The sequence below is a fragment of the Caretta caretta genome, chromosome 2, assembly GCF_965140235.1.
Source record: "Caretta caretta isolate rCarCar2 chromosome 2, rCarCar1.hap1, whole genome shotgun sequence".
Lineage (NCBI taxonomy): Eukaryota > Metazoa > Chordata > Testudines > Cheloniidae > Caretta > Caretta caretta.
The window spans coordinates 268,690,872-268,711,714 of NC_134207.1; the positions used below are offsets into that span (position 1 = coordinate 268,690,872).

The following is a 20,843-nucleotide window of genomic DNA, read 5'->3' on the forward strand; positions in this document are numbered from 1 at the left end:
GCGTGGGGGTGCTCAGTCCCAGAATATTAGTGTTTTCTCTTCCCTGAGGGATAATCTCTGGATTCTCTTTTCCACCCAGCAGATGGCAGGGTCAGGAGCAGTTCTGAGGAGCAGCATCCGGATGAAGGGGCTGAGACCCTGCAGCCCTACAGGGTGTTACTCCGGCGATCAGAAGAGGGAGCTGTCCTGAGCCCTGAGCTGCAAGGAGCCTCCCGGAGCTCATGTGGGGCTCAGAGACCGGAGAGTGAGCTGGGGGCCACGTGGGGGTGTGACCGGTGCTCTAGCAACTCCCTAAATATGCAGTCCGGGCCTGAGACTGGAGAGGGGCCGAGCCCGTGCCCGGCGTGTGCTCCGAGAGCCAATGGGACGGCCCCTCCCGATGCACAGGATAGCAGCGCTCCCAAGAAGGAGAAACCCCACAAGTGCCCGGAGTGCGGGAAAGGCTTCCGGAGGAAGTGGGATCTCACCAAGCACCGGAGAACCCACTCGGGGGAGCGTCCCTACCCCTGCACGGACTGCAGCAAGAGCTTCAGCCACGTCTCCAACCTCATCAAGCACCAGCGCATCCACACGGGGGAGCGGCCCTTCGCCTGCAACATCTGCGGGCGCAGCTTCACCCTGAAGCAGGTGCTCGTCCGGCACCAGCGCATCCACACGGGCGAGCGGCCCTTCGCCTGCACCAGCTGCGACAAGAGCTTCAAGGACAAGCAGAAGCTGACCATCCACCAGCGCATCCACACCGGCGAGCGGCCCTACGCCTGCGCCGACTGCGGCAAGAGCTTCGGGCAGAGCCAGCGGCTCAAGACGCACCGGCGCATCCACACGGGGGAGAAGCCCTACCTCTGCAGCGACTGTGGCCGGGCCTTCAGCCAGGTCTCCAATCTGTACACGCACTGGCGAACGCACACGGGCGAGCGCCCCTACCCCTGCTCCTACTGCGGCAAGAGCTTCAGCCTGAAGCACGACCTGACCAAGCATCAGCGGGTGCACACGGGCGAGCGCCCCTACCCCTGCACGGACTGCGACAAGAGCTTCAGCCAGAAGCAGGACCTCACCAAGCACCAGCGGGTGCACACGGGCGAGCGCCCCTACCCCTGCGCCCAGTGCGGCAAGAGCTTCAGCAACGTGTCCAACCTCCTTGCCCACCAAAGGACACACCTGGGGCAGCGGCTCCCAGCGGCCGGCCCGGCCCGGCCCGGCCTGGAATGAACCAAGGGGGTGCTGCTGTGAGCCCGTCAGGAATTTGGGGTACCACGTCACTTGGGCTGTGAGCCGCGTTCTGCTCCCCTTCCCGCCAGTGCAAGTCAGGAGCCGCTCCATTCGCTTCTCAGCGGATGTGCTAACTGAGGAAGCTGAGCGGAGGGGGAAAGGGACTAGCAGAGGGTGCTAGATCAAGCCATCCCAGCCGACATGTTGTCTGGCAGCACCTCCAGGACTGAGATCCCATTGGTTTCAATAGCACTTACACCGGGGTCTGATCCACCCCACGACATCTCAAGCAAGTGTAAGTTACGCTTTTGTGGCCCAGGCTCTGGCAGCCAGCTCCAGGCACGTTTCATTGAATATCAGGGTTGGAAGGGACCTCAGGAGGTCTTCTAGTCCAACCCCCTGCTCAAAGCAGGACCAATCCCAATCAACTAAATCATCCCAGCCAGGGCTTTGTCAAGCCTGACCTTTCACTCCATTACCGCTTAGCCCCGCTTCTTGAGCGGCTCGCCCCAGATGGGCGACTCACCCTGCTGACCCAGGCCTCGCCCCGGGAGGAGCTGCCTGGCCCAGACAGTGCAGATCACTGCGGTAATAAGGACTCTAGTCTAGTGTTTCTCAGATGTGGCCACAGCAGTGATTGGGGGGGGCGTTGCAAAGCATTGGCCCCACCTCCAGGGCTGTCAGTCGTGGTTGGGCTCTGCCCCCATCTGGAGACACACAAGCTGGAGGAGCAAGCAGCCAGTGAGTTCCCCACCTTCCTGGGGGCAGCAGGGTCGGGCATCAGCCCTTAAGTGTCGGGCTCCAGCCGTGGGGCTTCAGGCTTCATTCCCTGGCTGTGCCATGGCGGGCTCTGCCCCGAGTTCACCCTCTCCGTCACCCTGGCCCCCACTGCCTCCCCTGTGCCCCATCGTCCCTGGCCCCCGCGGTCTCCATACCCACTTCCCCATCTGGGCTTAATTTGTCCCCAGGCCTGCCGGGACTGAGTCAGTCTGCTGTGAGAAGTGATACTTGTATGTTGTTAGCACTTCTCACAGCAGACTGACTCTGTAGCAAGTCTAAAAAAAAAAAAGCAACCCAAAAAGCAAAAGAAAGAAGAAGAAAAAAAGTCAAGAACGTGCAGAGCACCTTGTGTTTCTATTCTGTTTAGGGCCAGTAAAGAATAGAGACAACTGTACATTATTTTTAATATTGAGTCTGCAAAAAACCCTACATAAATGAATCACACGGACCTGGATATGTATCTGTCTATATTGATTTGTTTTTCCTAAAGTTAATTAAGTATTTTAGGAAAAATTGTGAGAGCGGCTGCTAGCAAGAGTTGGTGGCCGCACTCTGAGGCCACCAAAACATTTGTTGTGAGAACCCCTGCTCTAGAAAAGCCAGCTGGAGGGACAGGCACCAGGCCAAAATCTCCTCAGTTACACTGCTCCAACCCTATTGTCTTCAATGGGGCTGAACAGCCGTAAATGAGGCAGATCTGGTGCAGCATCTGGCTTGGGCCTTGTAACCGGGCGCAGACTCACCGGCGGCGCCTCCTGCTGGTTGTCTCAGGGAATTAGCATTCCAGCCTCCAGAGCGCCCTCTGTCGGCCGGTGTCTTGCCTTGCTGCTGGCACCCATGTCCCTGCCAGGACCCCAGTGCCCCTTTAGTATCCCACAGCTCTGTGTCTCCCCCTCCCAGGGGAAACCCCCCCCCACTATCCCCACCTTGCCTCAGTCCTAGGCTACTGCCAGTCACCAACTAGCCCCCCGCTCCCTGGGGCAGACTGCAGCATAAACCACTCATTACAGACGAGGGGGTTTGGACCTGCTGCCTCTGGCTACCCATGGCTGTCCCCTGCAACCCCAGTATCTAATAGGCCTTACCAAGCCTTCAGCCTGGGGCTTTCCTAGGCTGGAGCTCCCCAGCTCCCTTGGCCTATCCCCAGCCCTGCTCCCCTCCAGATACTTAGTTAAGCCTCTGCAGCCAGGCCCATCTCTCTCTCTGGGCTTCTGGCTCACAGCCTTTATAGAGCCAGCTGGACCCTGGTTGGGGCGTGGCCCCCAGCTGAGGCTGCTTCCCCAATCAGCCCCGCTGCCTTTCTCCTGCAACAGCCCTCTCTCAGGGCTGTTCTAAACCCCTCTGGGCAGGAGCGGGCGGCCACCCCGCTACAGCCCGTTTCGACTTGGTTTCAGCTGTGTAAATCCAGACTGATGTCACGGCGGTCAGCGGGGTGCCTCCAGAGCTGGCACCCTGTGCTGCTCCCGTTCAAGTCTGCCAGTTTCACCATTGGCTTTAGCATTAGATCCCCATCCTGCAGCGTGAGAGCGGGGCGAGGTGTCTATGGCGCCCCTACTGACCATGTAAAGTGTGCCATTTCGGGGCGATCTAGCGCTGGGGAAGAGAGAGTCTGAATAAGGAACAGTCACTCTGTGGCCATCTGGGTTTCCACAGTGCAACTTCCTGCTCCCAGGCGAGTATGAGAACTCCCCCCTAAACGTTTAAATTCTGTGAACCCAACCCAAATATCTACAGCCCCCTTCCAAAACTGCTCCCAGCTCCCATCGGCCGTTTGTGAATTAGCCCTTAGGTGGGTTGCAATCCCCTCCTTTCCATGTGATGAGTTGCCTGGTGGAATCAGTGCTCAGCCAGGAGCCTGTTTTGTGCCACTGATGTCCAGACACAGAGATCTTCCCAAGAGTGAACTTAATGGTTCTTTCTGACCTTAAAGTCTAAGGTTGGTGAGAGGCTGTCCAGGTTTAATGCAATTTCCTGGCTCCTGCAACAACAAAAAGTAGAACCCGACAAACTGTTTACAACCCATGCCGTAGATCGGAGTAGTCAATAGGCAGACCGCGGGCCAAATCCTGACCTGCGGATGCTTTTGAATGGACCCTGAAATCTTTTTATTTACAGTAGAACCTCAGAGTTATGAACTGACTGGTCAACCCCACACTGCATTTGGAACTGGAAGTACGCAATGAGGCAGCAGCAGAGACATCGCTCCTGCCCCCCTACCCCCCCCGCCCCGCATACACAAAAGCAAAGACCGTACGGTCCTGCATTAAACATAAACTACTAAAAATATAAAGGGAAAGTTTAAAAAAAAGATTTGGCAAGGTAAGGAAATTATTTCTGTGGTTGTTTCATTTAAATTAAAATGGCTAAAGGCAGCATTTTTCTTCGGCACGGTAAAGTTTCAAAGCGGCATTAAGTCAATGTTCAGTTGTAAACTTTTGAAGGAACCACCCTAACGCTTTGTTCCGAGTGACGAACCTTTCAGAGTGACGTACAACCTCCCTTCCCGAGGGGCTCGTAACTCTGCGGTTCTGCTGTACTGATCATTCGCAAAAAGAAAAGGAGTACTTGTGGCACCTTAGAGACTAACCAATTTATTTGAGCATGAGCTTTCGTGAGCTACAGCTCACTTCATCAGATGTTCCACGGTAAACATCTGATGAAGTGAGCTGTAGCTCACGAAAGCTCATGCTCAAATAAATTGGTTAGTCTCTAAGGTGCCACAAGTACTCCTTTTCTTTTTGCGAATACAGACTAACACGGCTGTTCCTCTGAAACCTGTACTGATCATTGTTATTGTTGTTGGGTGTTTATTATTTTCTCTGGAGTCTGGACCTTGACTCTACCTTGCCCAAGAAATCTGGACTTTGACAAAAAATAATTGACTGCTGTGCCCTAGATTTTATGTAACGCTCCTTCAGAATATGTTCGATTCACCCCATGCAACAGGAGCACACCCTGTGATTCCCAGAGACTCAGCAGGCTCCAGTGGAAAGTTTCTCAGTCAAAGAGCTCGCCAGCAATACTTGACCTCTGCCCATATTAGGGATGTAAATAGCGTCTAAAAAAGTAAACATTTAAACCATTAAAATTGTATCGGGTAAATGTTTAATCATTAACGATTCACAATCGACCCCACATACCTATTATCTTTGTCAAGTGTCTTTACTAACAAAAACAGTTGTATGTGTAAAACCCATTCCTTTGTTTAACTTTTTACAAAATATCCCTGAGCCATCCTAAAACACAAAAAGCCGCACTAGAATTTCAACTCTGCTGCTGATTTTTGTGAAGAAACATTCACACGTTTACATACTCTGGTGTCAGTCTTGTGCGCAGCCAATTAACAGGAAGGCCAGCATTGGAAAACACATGTTCTGCAGGCACAGACGGTCCTGGAATGCACAGGTAACTCTTTGCCAGTTTTCCAAGCCTTGGAAAACGCTGTGCACTGACCTTCCACCACTCCACTGGGCTGCGTTCCAATGAAGGACGAGGCTCCCTTGGCCCGCGCCGCTTCCTGCAGCCCCCACTGGCCTGGAGTGGCGAACCGCGGCCAGTGGGAGCTGCGATTGGCTGAACATGTGGAAGCAGCAGGTAAACAAACTGGCCTGGCCCGCCAGGGGGCTTACCCTGGCGTGCCGCGTGTCAAAGGTTGCCGGTCCCTGACCTAAAGGTTCCTTCAGTTCTTGGAATCTGTGAAAGAATCTGTAGTGGATGTGGCAGTGTGGTTAGATGTTCGGCTGCGTGTGTGTGTTCTCCTTGTGTGCTGCCCCAGCTCTGCGCAGACAGCCGGCACAGCAGACCTTGAGCGAAGCGCCCAATGACCACAAGATCAGTTAAGGTATGAAGGCACCAGACCAGGTTCATTGTCGACAGAGCACGGTAATAGCGCCTGGCAGACTCTACGAGGATACTAAGACGCTTATGCCCATGACAATGGACACAGCTCAGTGAGCGGCAGGACTTTCCATTCCCCCCTCAGCTGGACAAAGATTCTCCTCTAAGATACATCTTTATACCCTGATACAAACAAGTTAGTACTGCCCCTCTGTTATAGTTCGTTACTGGCCCCTGATGTGGCTAGTTGTTACCCATCACCTTGTACATGTTGGTTCAATTAAAACATCTCTATTATGTACTGTCATCCTGACCTTATCTTTTAGGAGGGGTCAGTGTGTTCCTGTTATCCTTGGGGGATGTTTTTGTACCATCCTTGATATCGGGATGTTCTGGTACCACTTGCTATCGGGGTGTGTTTGCGTGAGCACTTTGTGCCTAGCACGTCTTAGGAATGTGTGTTTCTGCAATGTCAGCCCTGTTCTTGCCAGATGCTGTGAATTTGCAATCAGGCAGAGCTTGACGTTTGCTAACTTTGCTTTATATCGGCAAACTTTGCCCACTGCTTTAGCTCAGGCCAGGCCTCTGATACAAGGGCTTCTCTCTCTGGCTCTCTTCCTACTACAGACAGTACTTGGCTTCAAATCAGAAAGGGATTTTCCAGCTGGGGGTAACTAGCATAGTACACAGACTGAGGTTTTTGACATCAAATTAATGTGGATTTAGAGCAGCCCGTTTAATTGTGCCCTGATTTTCCAGTGACAGAGAATTCTGTGCTGTTCCATTGAGTACTTTTAAAAAAAATAGTATTTTTGGTTCAGCCAGACCTACCGTATTTACGATTTTTGTGTGTATTCTTGCTAATGCTTTACAGCTTTTAACCTGCCCCTTTTGGTTTCAAGGTGATGCAGAGAACATGCCCTCAAAGGTTATAATTATAAATTGCAAGGCCATTACAAGATCATTTTGTGCAGCGTCCCCCAGTGTGCCAACTAATGTAGGACTCTGCATGAGTTTCTTTTATGTGCAGGTGAATTCCTATGGGAATATATCTGATAGTCTTTTCTGCAAGTCTGTTGCTCTCCAGGTTGTGGCTCATTGGTAAGGAATTTAGTTGGCTGGATATCAGTCCAGTATTGGGGGGAGGGATAGCTCAGTGGTTTGAGCATTGGCCTGCTAAACCCAAGATTGTGAGTTCAATCCTTGAGGGGGCCATTTAGGGGGTTCTGGGGTAAAATTGGGGATTGGTCGTGCTTTGAGCAGGGGGTTGGACTAGATGACCTCCTGAGGTCCCTTCCAACTCTGATATTCTATGAATCTATGTATGCTGCTGTTTTCCTTTGGCTCTTTTGCAAAAAGGAATCTGAGAAAATCACAGGAGTCTTGGGAAAGAAAATAGGATAAACTGTTTAATATACACACAGAAGCAGGACATGAATGTGCTCAGATCCTACAGTGATGGATGGCAGTGTAAAACCCACAGATAGTTTAGATAGAATGCGGATCAGGGAGAGGAGATTTTGCTGGCTAGACGTATTAATAATGGGCTGTCTTTGCCCTGGCGGGCTGATCTCCAGAGGTCTCGAGCGAGAGATGACTGAAATGCTGTACGCACTGCAACTCTGAACGCGGAGCTGGAGTGTAACCAGCTGGTGGCACGGTCAGCTCTAAACACAGTTTATGCCCACGCTTAACCACAGATACAATTCAGTGACATGGCAGCTAGGAGAGATTGGCCCCTGCCGTCAGGCAAGGCCGCAGTATGGTTGTCTTCCCGTTACTGGCTGGCAGCCTTTTGCAATGTAATGTGCCTGGTCACTGAGTTAGCTGGGCCTGCTTTCTCCCAGTTGTCCGCGCAGTAGGATGTCCCAGCATGCATTGTTTCAGAGTAACAGCCGTGTTAGTTTGTATTCGCAAAAAGAAAAGGAGAACTTGTGGCACCTTAGAGACTAACCAATTTATTTGAGCATGAGCTTTCGTGAGCTACAGCTCATTTCATCGGATGCATACCGTGGAAACTGCAGAAGACTTTATATACACACAGAGACCATGAAACAATACCTCCTCCCACCCCACTGTCCTGCTGGTAATAGCTTATCTAAAGTGATCATCAAGTTGGGCCATTTCCAGCACAAATCCAGGTTTTCTCACCCTCCGCGCCCCCCCCCCCCCCCAAACTCACTCTCCTGCTGGTAATAGCCCATCCAAAGTGACCACTCTCTTTAAAATGTGTATGATAATCAAGGTGGGCCATTTCCAGCACAAATCCAGGTTTTCTCACCCCCCCACCCCCCTCCAAAAACCAGTTTGTGTGTGTGGTTTTTGGAGGGGGGTGGGGGGGTGAGAAAACCTGGATTTGTGCTGGAAATGGCCCACCTTGATTATCATACACATTGTGAAGAGAAAAGGAGTACTTGTGGCACCTTAGAGACTAACCAATTTATTTGAGCATGAGCTTTCGTGAGCTACAGCTCACTTCATCAGATGTTTACCGTGGAAACTGCAGCAGACTTTATATACACACAGAGTATATAAACTCTCTGTGTGTATATAAAGTCTGCTGCAGTTTCCACGGTAAACATCTGATGAAGTGAGCTGTAGCTCACGAAAGCTCATGCTCAAATAAATTGGTTAGTCTCTAAGGTGCCACAAGTACTCCTTTTCTTTTTGCGAATACAGACTAACACGGCTGTTCCTCTGAAACCTGTCATTGTGAAGAGAGTGGTCACTTTGGATGGGCTATTACCAGCAGGAGAGTGAGTTGGGGGGGGGGGGGGTGAGAGAACCTGGATTTGTGCTGGAAATAGCCCAACTTGATGATCACTTTAGATAAGCTATTACCAGCAGGACAGTGGGGTGGGTGGGGGTATTGTTTCATGGTCTCTGTGTGTATATAATGTCTTCTGCAGTTTCCACGGTATGCATCCGATGAAGTGAGCTGTAGCTCACGAAAGCTCATGCTCAAATAAATTGGTTAGTCTCTAAGGTGCCACAAGTACTCCTTTTCTTCCAGCATGCATTGCCTCCCTTTCTGTTTTTCTCAATGGGAGTCACTGAGATACTATAATGAGGACAATATAAAATCCTAGGTAGAAAGAAACTTCTGTGCATATCCTCCCTGCTCTCTTGGTCCGGTGGATAGGGCACTGGACTGGGAGTCAGGAGACCTGCGGTTTCTTCCTGGCTCTGCCACTGATTCACTGTATGACCTAGGGCAGATCCCTTCACTGCTCTGTAGCTCTTTTCCCTTGCCACCCTTTGTCTTGTCTGTTTACACTGTAAGCTCTTCCGGGCAGGACTCTCTCTCACTATGTTTGCACAGTGTCTAGAACAATGGTGCCCTGATCACCATGGGGAGCCTGTAGGCATTACCATAATACAAATAATACTAAAGAATATCTCCCTGGTGAAGCACCATGGGATAGCTGTCCAGATTTTCCCAGAATGCACTGGTACACACACACAGGTTGTGCTAGGTGCCGGTGCACAAACAGTGACACAGGGTTGTGCTGCAGAAAAAAGCTGGTGAGTGACTACAGCTCCACCATATTTGTTGTGAGCAGGTGAGATGAAGGCATTGGGAAATGATTCCAGAACCCACAGTTGTCATGTGGGCAAGGGCCTGCGAGTTCCCCACTTGGTATCTTTTGTTTTGTGTTTTACACTGAATATTGTATTTATTTATTTCAATGGCTATTCCCAGCTAATCTATAGACTGTAAAAACTAATGATTTCTCTGTCCGTTTCTATTAATTTTTGCATGATCGCCGTTCTCTGCAATGACACTTCTGCACCTCTTTGAGGTGGAAGATTGAAGCTATTTTGTACTTTCTTTACCCACATAGAAATGGATAGTATTATTGGCATTGGATCCTGACATGTTAGAAACCTAAATAATCCAATCAAATGAAACAAGATTATCATTGTCCACCAGGGGGTTTCTTGCATTGTCTTCTGAAACAGAAGGCACGGGATACTTTTGGAGCCGGCATCCCAGACTAGATGGACACCTGGTTTAATCCTAAGTCTTTCTGTAAAGACAAATGGCTGTTGTTATAGGTGGAGCTGATAGCACTGCCTATAACAGGGGTAGTCAATAGGTGGACAGTGGGCCAAATCCAGACCGCCAGAAGCTTTTGAATGGACCCCCACATATTTATTTACTTGTTATTTTATTTTATTTTCTCTGGAGTCTGGACCTTGACTGTACCTTGACCAAGAAATTTGGACCTTGATAAAAAACAGACTGCCCCAACCTATAGTACAGCTTGCCAAACACTGTCCATTATTGGGCTCCATGTTCAGGGGCTTGGAACTTAGCCAAACTTTAACCATGGGTCCTGACCTTTTCCGTGCCAGGTATTTGCCTCAGGCTGAACAATCGGGGAAAGTTTCAGATGAACCAGTTCAGCCATCTCCAAGAATGAGATTAGGGGAAAAGACAGTTTTGCCCAAGTTAAAATATTCGTATAGCCTTTTCAGTGAGAAGCTCTAGTACCTTCATACTTTGGAGCAGAGACTTGAAGTTCGGCACAGGATATGCCTTTTGCTGTTCCCTTGAAAAACCACCCAAACTTGGCCAAGTTATAAGCATCCAAAATCTCCATATGTCGCACAAGCTCGGTTGGGACTTGAGAGCGTGACAGCTAAATTCTTTCAAGATTCTGTCTGCTCTGAGCAGGACTTTCCCTGGAGTTGTTCCTCCCAGCGGCAAGGAAGGGAGAGCAGGGAGGCTGCCCTGTGCTCGCTCTCAGTGACATGCTGGTGCCCAGGCAGCGTGGAGGCGTTCAGATACCATGGTGACGAGCACCGGACAAGACCCTTTCTAGTACAGAGGAGAAGGAAAGGGCCTGACTGCAATAGAGAGGAGGAGACAAAATTAAGGTTGCTGGAACACCGTCATTTTGGCACTTCCTGACTTCAGTGCTTGACTTTGCAACCATAAATGTTCTTTTAACAGTTTGTTTTGCATGTAATTCTTATATCTATTCTTGAGCCACGGACTTGTGTTGCCCGGGGCAGGTTGAGGTACAATATATGTGGCACTGTATGTCAGATGAGAGCTGTTCCCCCTGTACATTTGTGGTTTGTTTCTTTTGGCCTGAGTTTTCAAAAAAGGAAAACGTCAAAAAGATTTAAATGAGTGGATGACCCAGCGAACTTTGTTTATTTCACAGGCTGACCATTTTTGCACCTTTTTGTTTTCTACGGTAAGAGTCTTAAATAGAGTTTATTCCTAAAACCACCACCGTTACTTACTGAGAGCAAACAGCATGGCTCTCGCTTGAGGTCAGTACAGAAGGGAAGCCAAGATTCAAGGAATTTAACAATCTAAGGCCCTAGTCCAGCAGTTCCACCTGCACAGGTGTATCGGCTCCTAGGACTGGGGAATATGTTAGACAGAGAAATAGACCATACAGGGGTAACTGGGTGAAATTCTCTCGCCTGTGCCATGCAGATAAAACGACATGTTCTAATAGCCCCTTCTGGCCTTAAAATCTCTCACTCACCACCTATACAATACGCATCCGTGGCAAAGCAGATCACCCCTACTTACGTTTCGTGTGCTTTCCTAGCAGGAGCCTGAGCCTGGCGCGGCAGGGACTGACTTTGTGTTCAGCCTGGTCGGTGCCTGGCACAGTGGGCTCCTGCTCCGAGGCACTACAGGCAGGATGATAGAGCCCTTGAACCAGGACTCCCCCAGTGCGAGGTGGGGCTGGGGTTTCCCTCCCGGTGGGAAAGGGAAGTGACATGGGAAGGAGGCAGACTACTCCCATGGGGGAAAAGCCCCGAATCCTGTTAGGCTCTAGGATCAATGCAGGATTGTTCCCAAGGCTTGGGAGATGAGGCTTCGCCTCCATCCATGGCAGGTGGGAGAGGAGGCCCACAGAGAGCCTAGTTCACTGTCTGGCATAATCTAGACAACTTTTGCCCTTATGCAAAATGGCCACCATCTCCCATTGTTCTCAATGGGAGCGAAGCTGCAGCTTGCCCTTGGTTAAGATGATTGCCACTTCTCTTCGGTCTCTGCAGCAGGATGAGATATTTGCCCCAGTAAAGATGGCCCCAGGCTCCCACACTTTCTAGCATGACTGAAGCCTGGCTGCACCCTGAGCTGGCAAGAAGCAATGCAAGCTGGGGAGGTGGTGAACGGGGTGTCGGACAGGGCGGCTGTGGGATACAGGGGGAGGGAGACGGTGCAAAGGGCAGGAGTGAGGGAAGGAGCCCTCCACCTGCGTCGCAAGGTTAGGAGGGGTGCCATGGGGTGTGCGAGCTCCAGGGCAGGAAGGGGTTAATGGCCTGCCCTGCCAGAAACGACAAGCCGGGCACTGCCAGGCAGGGGCAGGATTCGGCGTATGGCCTGGCCGAGGGGAGCTCTGTGTTAGGCCTGTGAGGAAGTGTGGGGGTGTGCGCCCCCCCAGGGCCCTGACCTTTGACTCTTCAGAGTAGCCTTTCTTTAAAGGGTTTTTCCTGTAACTTTCCCCAGAGGGGCTTTTCTCACTGGCTCTGGGGCCCTTAGCCCCTCTCCAGAGACCCCTGCATTAAGCAGTCACGGGGGTAGGTGTCTCTCTGGGGGATGTGTGGGGCGGGGTGCGGGAGGGGGAAAGCTGTGACCCTCACCACTCGGGCCTGCGTGGAGGGGAGATGGTGCTCCATGGGGGAGTCTCTCAGTGACCCTTCTGGTGCCCTGGGGGTGGGGGGAGCAGAGGGGCAAAGGCTGTTTGCTGCTGTTTAATGTCTCCCACAGAGTGGGGAGCCCAAACCCCATGGGCCTGAGCGAGTGCAGGGAACTGGGGGAGGGGCACTAACCCATCCACACTCGCCGCCTGAGCTGAGTGAGGCAAAGGGGCCAACCCCATCACTAGGGAAAGTAATGGAGCCTCTCCAAATGTCTCCTCTCTGACGCGGTTTGCTGCTCTCAGTGACACGGGCGGGGGCGATTCCCCGTTGTTCTATTTTGACCAGGTCCCCCCTCCTCTCTGGAAGGTTTTAGCAGCAACCCACTGGGGTAAATCCCCTGCCCTGGCTTGTCTTTGTAGAGCCGGTCTGAGCCTCGCCTGCCGGGAAAGGGAAACTCTGCGCTAGGGTTACCATATCTGAACGTTCAAAAAAGAGGACACTCCCCGGGGGGGATTTGCTCATGCCCCCCCCACCTCCAGCCCCACCCCAACTCCACCCCTTCCCTGCCCCCATTCCAACCCTTTCCCCAAAGTCCCTGCCCCAACTCTGCCCCCTCCCTGCCCCATTGAACCCCTTCCCCAAATCCCTGCCCTGGCCCTGCCTCCTTCCCTGAGCGCGCCGCATTCCCCCTCCTGCCCCCTCCTTCCCTGCCGTGCAAAACAGCTGTTATGCGGCACAAGCGCTGGGAGCTAGGGGGGAAAAGCAGACACTCTCTCGAGTGATCAACATTCACTCTCTTTCTTGGGATCAACTCTTCTTTGGGGAAAAATAATAATGGCAAAATCCCGGACGTTTTTAGATATTTATCAGAGGAACAGCCGTGTTAGTCTGTATTCGCAAAAAGAAAAGGAGTACTTGTGGCACCTTAGAGACTAACCAATTCAGAGGAACAGCCGTGTTAGTCTGTATTCGCAAAAAGAAAAGGAGTACTTGTGGCACCTTAGTCTCTAAGGTGCCACAAGTACTCCTTTTCTTTTTTAGATATTTAAAAATTCCTCCCGGATGGCGATTTAAGAACCAAAAAGCCGGACATGTCCGGGAAAATACGGACGTATGGTAACCCTACTGTGCGCGCAGCCTTGGCGGGAAGGAGCTGGGCTCCTGACTGCGTGGTTACAGCTTGGACCCAGGGCTGCAGCGGCCCCAGCTCAGGTGGCTGTTTGCAGGGAGTGGATAAGCCCCCAGGCTAGCCCTGCTGGGCTGTGTGATTGCTGCGAGACACACACACAGAGCCCTTTTCCTGCTGAGTCTGGGGTGGAGGGAGGTGGGAGCAGCAGGGGCTGAGCGAGGAACGCTTGTGTTTGCAGGGCTGGGTGATTTTCCCAGGAGGAGTGGGAGATACTGGCAGAAGGAGCTGTACCGGGATGTGATGCTGGAGAACTATGGGACACTGCTCTTGCTGGGTAAATAGCGATTTTCCTTCTGTCACTGAGCTCTGGCTGAGCTGTGAAGAGCCCAGTGTGAACCCGAACCTCCATTTGATTCCGATCGGCTCCTTTGGGGCAGCCCCCAAGCCCTAAGGGTCTGTCTACACCGCAGCTGGAGGGGCGCTTCCCAGAACAGGTAGACACACACAGGCAAGCCCTGCATGGCTGGAGCCTGGAGATCAAGCTCTGCCGGCTCGATGCAGACTCTCCCCAGCTGTCTGAGTCTCCAGCTTCCCCCCTTCCCCAGGTCTGTGTTCCCTGCACAAAGGCAGGGTGATCTGGGGCTTTGTTCCCACACTGGATGCAGGAAATGCCTCTGGGGGAAGTTCATTCAAAGCTGCTGCAGAAGCATCAGCGAGCAGAGAAGTGGGTTCTGCCCTGCTGTGAGCTTGGGGGCCTGGCTGGGGGAGCCGGGTCCATTCTGCATGTGGGGTGTGTAACAGTCACATAACGGGGGAGGCTTGGGGGTCTGCCACGCACCCCCCAGGATGTTCCCTGGGCCTTTCCCCTCTCTAAAATGGGCCATTGCGTGACAGCATAGAAACAGGTTTCAGAGTAACAGCCGTGTTAGTCTGTATTCGCAAAAAGAAAAGGAGTACATAGAAACAGGGGCTTTTCCCTATGAGACCTGGTCTCCGCAGGCTTCCTGCGCCCTGCAGAGGGGTGTCCCCCGCCCCCCCGCCAGGCACTGGCCCCTTCGTTACTGACCCTGCGGCAGCACCCAGAGGCCTGGTGCGGGAGCAGGGCCGGCGTATTAACACGGCGGCCGCGCCCGTTCCTGCCCGAGGCGCGTGCCCCCTCCTAGAAGAGCAGCTGGCCGAAGTGGGCGTCAGGACCATGGGCAGAGCAGGGAGGGCGACGCGCCCGGGGGCAGCAGCAGCCGGGGTTTGGCAGCTCAGCCCCAGAGCGTCTCTGCTGGCCCGGCGCTTCCCTCTCTCCATTAGGGGTCAGGGCTCAGGGCTGGCAGTCAGGGCCCCCCGGCCGGCAGGCAGCTGCTGGCTCTGCCCGCCGTCTCCTCCCGCCGCCCGGCCCCGAGGGGCAGAGAGAGGGGCACCGCCTGGGCCTGCAGCCGCGGCCTCTGGCTGACGTGTGGGCTCAGCCACGGCGTGGCTCCCGCAGCGAGTGAGTGGGGCTTTGGGGTGAGGGGCTCAGCGGGCCTGCGTGCAGGGCAGTGCCGGTGTGTAAGGCTGGTCCTGGGTGTGCCGGGCTGTGTGTGTAAGGCTGATCCTATGTGTGTGAGGCTAGTCTTGTGTGTGCCGGCCTGTGTGTGTATAAGGCTGATCCCATGTGTGCAGGGGAGTGTGAGTGTGTAAGGCTGATCCAGTGGGTGCAGAGCAGTGTGTGTGTGTAAGGCTGGTCCTGGGTGTGCCAGGCTGTGTGTGTAAGGCTGATCCTGTGTGTGTGAGGCTAGTCTTGTGTGCAGGGGAGTGTGAGTGTGTAAGGCTGATCCAGTGGGTGCAGAGCAGTGTGAGTGTGTAAGGGTGGTCCTGGGTGTGCTGGGCTGTGTGTGTAAGGCTGATCCTGTGTGTGTGAGGCTAGTCTTGTGTGTGCCGGCCTGTGTGTGTATAAGGCTGATCCCATGTGTGCAGGGGAGTGTGAGTGTATAAGGCTGATCCAGTGGGTGCAGAGCAGTGTGAGTGTGTAAGGCTGGTCCTGGGTGTGCCGGGCTGTGTGTGTAAGGCTGATCCTGTGTGTGTGAGGCTAGTCTTGTGTGCAGGGGAGTGTGAGTGTGTAAGGCTGATCCGTGTGTGCAGGGCAGTGCCAATGTGTACAGCTGATCCTGTGCAGGTCTGTGTGAGTGTGCAAGGCTGGTCCCACGTGTGCAGGGCTGTATGTGTGTGTAAGGCTGGTCCTGTGTGTAAGGCCGATCCCCTGTGTGCCGGTCAGTGTGAGTGTGTAAAGCTGCTTGAATACATATGTCGACGTTTGCAGTGCCCGTCCCTGCCCCACCCCATATTCACCGGGCTGCTGTCGTGTCCTCCCCAGATTTGCCTGCACTCACAGTGCCCCTTCCCTGCCTCCTGGCTGGGGGTGGCCATCTTCAGGGAGGGCAGCCTGACTTCCCTGCCACTGCAGAACTCGGCAGGCAGCCGCCATCTTCCCAGGCCCGGCGGAGGCTGCTGTGAAATGGCCATGGTGGGGCTGCGGTGCGGGAGCAGGACTTTCGAGGGAGATTTCTCCTCTGTTGCTGCAGCTGCCAGCTCCGAGCTGCTGGGCTGGATGCGGCCTTCCGCTTTTCCGTCAGGAGAGTGAGCACGAGCTGCGCTCGACCCCGAGTTCAGGGCCCCGTCTGTGTATTCACTCGGGTCAGAGATCGGCAGGAACGGGGATCTCCTGGGGGGCTCCTGGAAACCGCCCTGGCCCAGGCCAGTCTCTTCAGGTAGGGTGGGGGCTGCCAGGGCTCACTGGGGCTGCATCTTCAGCCAGGACAGGGGCTATTGCGGGCTCCAGTGGGGAGAGGATTGCAATGGCCAGAACAGTCATTGTCCCAGACTCTTGAGCCCTGATGTGCTTTAAACCCTACATGGCCTGGCCTGCACGGACTGGGGCGACGAGTGGCTCTGATTCCCACCCCTGCCCTGCATCTCGGGGGCGCAGCGGTTTTGCTAGCGGAGTTGGGGCCTCAGTGAGGATTCACCCTCTTTTCCCCAGCTGGAGGCCGACAGAATGGAGACTTCAGGGCCCAGCAGCAGCCAGTGAAAATCAGGCCGCTCTGAGTCACTTTAAGGAGGTGGTTTTCAAACTGTGGGTCGTGACCCAGTACTGGGTCACGGGATGGCAGGCACTGGGTCGCGGTGGCTCTGGTCAGCACTGCCAACCGGGCCGTTGAAAATCCGCCTAGGAGCCGGGGCGCAGCATGGTCCGCGGTGCCAAGACAGGCAGGAAGCCTGCCTTAACACCCCCGCTGCGCCGCTGACTGGGAGCCGCCCCAGGTAAGGCCTCATCCCAACCCTGCGCCCCAATCCACTGCCCCAGCCCTGAGACCCCCCCCAAACCCAGAGTCCCTCCCTGCCCCCCAAACCCCTCATCCCCAGCCCTACCCCAAAGCCTGCACCTCCAGCCCAGAGCCCTGACCCCCTCCTGCACGCCAACCCCCTGCCCCAGCCCCACCCCAGAGCCTGCACCCCGAGCACAGAGCCCTGACCCCCTCCCGCATCCCAACCCCCAGCCCAGAGCCCCCGACCACACCCTGAACCCCTCATTCCTGGCCCCACCCTGCAGCCCTCAGCCCTGCACCCCAACCCTCTGCCCCAGCCCTGAGCCCCTCCCACACCCCAAACCCCTCATCCCCAGCTCCATTGGGTCGTGGGCATCAAAATTTTCTTCAACTGGGTCGCCAGAAAAAAAGTTTGAAAACCACTGCTTTAAGGGAGGTTCTCTAGGGATGGTTTGAAACTTCTCAGTTCACTGAGCTGCTGATTTAAGCAACTGCCTAATAGCTTGGCCTGTTTAAATCACTGTTTGTTCTGGGTCACACAGGAGCTCCCTTCTGCTGGAACAATCTTTATAGTGGGGGTGCTAAGAGACATTGAACCAAACTGTAAACCCGGAATATTGTGGAAACCACTTCAAGCCAGGGGGTGTGGCAGTACCCCCAGCTCCCCGAGTTTCAGCACCTATGACTGCCAGGGAAAAGTTTAACAGGCATTTCTGTCAAAAATCTGCTAAAAATATATTGAAAATCGCTGCGACCCGGGGCCCCCAGACACTCAGACTCTCAGCTTCCCAGTTCCTTCTCCCCACTCCGAGCCCTCATCAGATGGAGAGACTGTAACAGGGCACAGCACTGCGCCTCTGCTGGGAATCTTCAAGGAACCACAAGTACTCCTTTTCTTTTTTCAGGGAACCTTGTACTTTCCTGTCTTCCCATCAGTCGCTAATCATTCCTCCCGTGCTGGGCCCTCCCAATTCACCAGCAACTTCCTGTTACTCGGGGATGTCCTGTCATTAACTGAGCTCACAGATTCACCCCTCTCTGCTCTAAAACTGTTCCCTGATGAGGCAGGTGCACTTGATAGTCCTGTATCTACTGAGGTGCCTTTGACTGGCCCATTGCCAGTGTATTCTGGATGTCTGTGCTGTCATTTGGATATGCCAGACACACAAGCTTTCTCAGTGCCTCCGTTATGGGAGCTCGGTTTGTGATTTCTCTTTCCCGCTCCTTGCTCTTGGCTTGGCCCTGACTGGTTCTGGTTTGTGGATGGTCCCAAATCCCAAGACACAGGCTTTCACCAAGTCTGGCTAACTCAGTCTCTTTTCTTGGGCTGAATTCTGGAGCTTCGTCATACTGGTGAAATTATGGGTAAGTTACCTGCTTAGCCCCCTCACTCTGTTCATCTCCACAGCCGTCCATAGAACTGCATGAGATCTTCTCCCTCAAATGCAGCAGCTTTCCACAGCTTGTGAGCAGGAAGGCTCCCCTCTAAGCCTGCAGCCCCTCCTGGGGTTTGGGGCTATGGTGTGATGGGGCAGGAAGCTCAGATGAAGTATTTGTCTTACCAAAGCCTTTTTCTTTCCAGATTCCTGTTCCAACTTGGTAACTCCCAGGGTACTCTGCAAACTTCTGATCTCCCCTTAGTGTTTCCAGGTCCGTAAGTCTTTCCTTGGGTTTTCTGCTAGGAGATCCAGGTGAGTCAAACTGTGCAGCAGGGTCTGTTGCGCTGCTGTCCTGGGAAATTTAAATCTGTTCTCTTTAAACTAGTGCTCAGCTCCCCAGCCCAGGGTGAGAACTGATTGTTGTTACTCCTGATTTTATTACTAGAATTTCCAAGGTACCCTTCTCCCTGGTGTCGAGGGATTGAAAGAACCCGGCCTTCGCTGGGCTGGTGCAGCTGGGTCTCCAGCTGTCTCACCGCACCACAGCGATCTTCTGCTTACTTTGCCCAGCCCAGATTCTGAGTCTTCCTTTCTATTGCAAAGTGCCCTGACACCCTTGCAATTGAAGGTGTCCGCTAGTTTCTGTTACCCGTTGTCTCCCACCCAGCTACCCAGGAGGTCACTTCCAGGCGGTTGTGTTGGTGTTTTTTTAACTCTTTTTATTAGAAGAATTTTCTTCCTCTTGCATTGGCTGTGGAAGTTTGGTTCACACTGTCTTATTGGGTTCCCATCCTGCTTAGGAGAGACAGTGAAAAAGGAGGGGGGGTGAGAGAAAACCGCCCCTGGGAAATACAGCAGAGGGAACATGAACGGAGCTGAGGAGCAGCACCTGGAGGAAGGGTCTGAGACCCTGGAGTCGCAAACAATCCCACTGGGAGGTGGTGAAGAGACAGTTTTCCAGAGCCCAAGCCGGGGAAGAACCTACAAGAGGCGGCGCAGGTTGCAAACACCCAAGAGAATCCCAGCAGAGAAGGGGCCGGACAGTCCAAGGGAGAGCGAAAAGGGCTCCAGGAAGCACGTGGAGTCCTCTTCAGAGGTAGGAGCCAAGGCCTGTGGAAAGGTGCCCAGTTGCTCGGCCTGTGAGCAGAGCTTGAAGGGGAAGATCTTCTTTCAAAGTCTGGGCAGGTTTTATGGTCAGAAGAAGCCGCATGAATGTTGGAAATGTGGGAAATGCTTCCTGCGGAAGAAGGATCTGGCCAGACACCAGGGAGTTCATACCGGAGACAGATTCTACAGCTGCCTGGACTGCAGGAGAAGCTTCAGCCAAATGGCAGGGCTTACGAGACACCAGAAGACGCACGCGGGGGATCGGCCCTTTCCTTGCATGGACTGCGGGAAAAGCTTTTGCCTGAGACAGGAGCTTACGAGCCACCAGAGAACCCACACGGGAGAGCGACCCTTCCTGTGCTCCCAGTGCGAGAAGCGATTTAGCCAGCTGGCACATCTCACTGCGCACCAGAGAACCCATGCGGCGGAGAGGCCCTACCCCTGTGGGACCTGTGAGAAATGCTTCAAGCAGAGCCAAGACCTCAGAAAGCACCAGCGCACCCACACAGGAGAGCGACCTTACCCCTGCACTGAGTGTGGGAAATGCTTCAACCACGTATCGAACCTCAATGCCCACCGGAAGGTGCACACGGGCACCAGGCCCCACACCTGCAAGGAGTGTGGGAAAAGTTTCCGCAAGAGGCAGGATCTTCTGCGACATGGGAGGATCCACACGGGAGAAAGCCCCTTTGCCTGCGGCCACTGTGAGAAGAGCTTCCGGCAGAAGAAGGATCTGAACAGACATCAGAGTGTCCACACAGGAGAGAGGCCCCACCCCTGTCTTGAATGCGGGAAAAGCTTCCGGCTCAAGCATGCTCTGGTACGACACCAGGCAACCCACCCACGGCTCAGCCCCTAGAAACGGGACAGCCTCCCGCATCGCAGGGAGTCCCTGGAACGCAGAGTCTGCATTGCCCAATCCTTTCTGCAGCTGACCAGGGAGCACTGACTGCATGAGGGACTTTTGCCAGTTTCTTTGTGTGTTAGAATTTTATAGCTTGTAGTTCAGTACAGGGCGGTTACAGGGAATATCAGTCCAGGGATATTCTGGGATTCAGTACTGGGGAGTTTGACTTTTCTACTCTGAAAAGACATGGAACAATAGCGGGAGCTGGGAGGGGAGATGGGGGATGTAGGTAGATGCCTATTTTGTGGGTCAATCCAAAAGTGGTTCTGGTGATGTGGGGGAAGGGCAAGTGTCAGCCAGGACTGCCAGCGACAGACCCTCTTGGGCATGGTGTGGGTGCTGCAGGGGTCTGAGCTGAGAACGGCTCTGTCAGCCTCTAGTATTTCAATGGCTGTTTCTTCCCAGTTCATTTTACAGACTAGCTCTAACATTCCCCCTGTTTACTCTTGCGTGGTGGCTGGGTTTTCCCATTGCCCTGCACCAAGGTTACCTGGTATAAAGGCATGTTTTGACCTCAGTCCAAATGAATAATATGAATTCAGCCATCTCCCAGTACAGGTGGGGGGTGTCTTAACCCT

The 20,843-nt window shown here is 53.5% G+C and overlaps 1 protein-coding gene across 3 annotated transcripts in view; it reads left to right on the forward strand.

The window, feature by feature from the left end:
• Positions 1-20,449, forward strand: part of LOC125633072 (uncharacterized) — a 32,002-nt gene extending 11,553 nt beyond the window's left edge. The window contains exons 6-7 of one of the 3 annotated variants that reach the window (XM_075124696.1): positions 80-1,163; positions 19,437-20,449. In XM_075124696.1, the coding sequence (XP_074980797.1) occupies positions 80-1,163; positions 19,437-20,217 (1,865 nt within the window). In that variant the 3' untranslated portion in view covers positions 20,218-20,449. Of the gene's footprint in view, positions 1-79; positions 2,444-19,436 lie in introns of those variants that run through there. The other 2 variants (XM_075124694.1, XM_075124695.1) reach the window with 2 other exon arrangements.
• Positions 20,450-20,843: the final 394 nt, after the last annotated feature.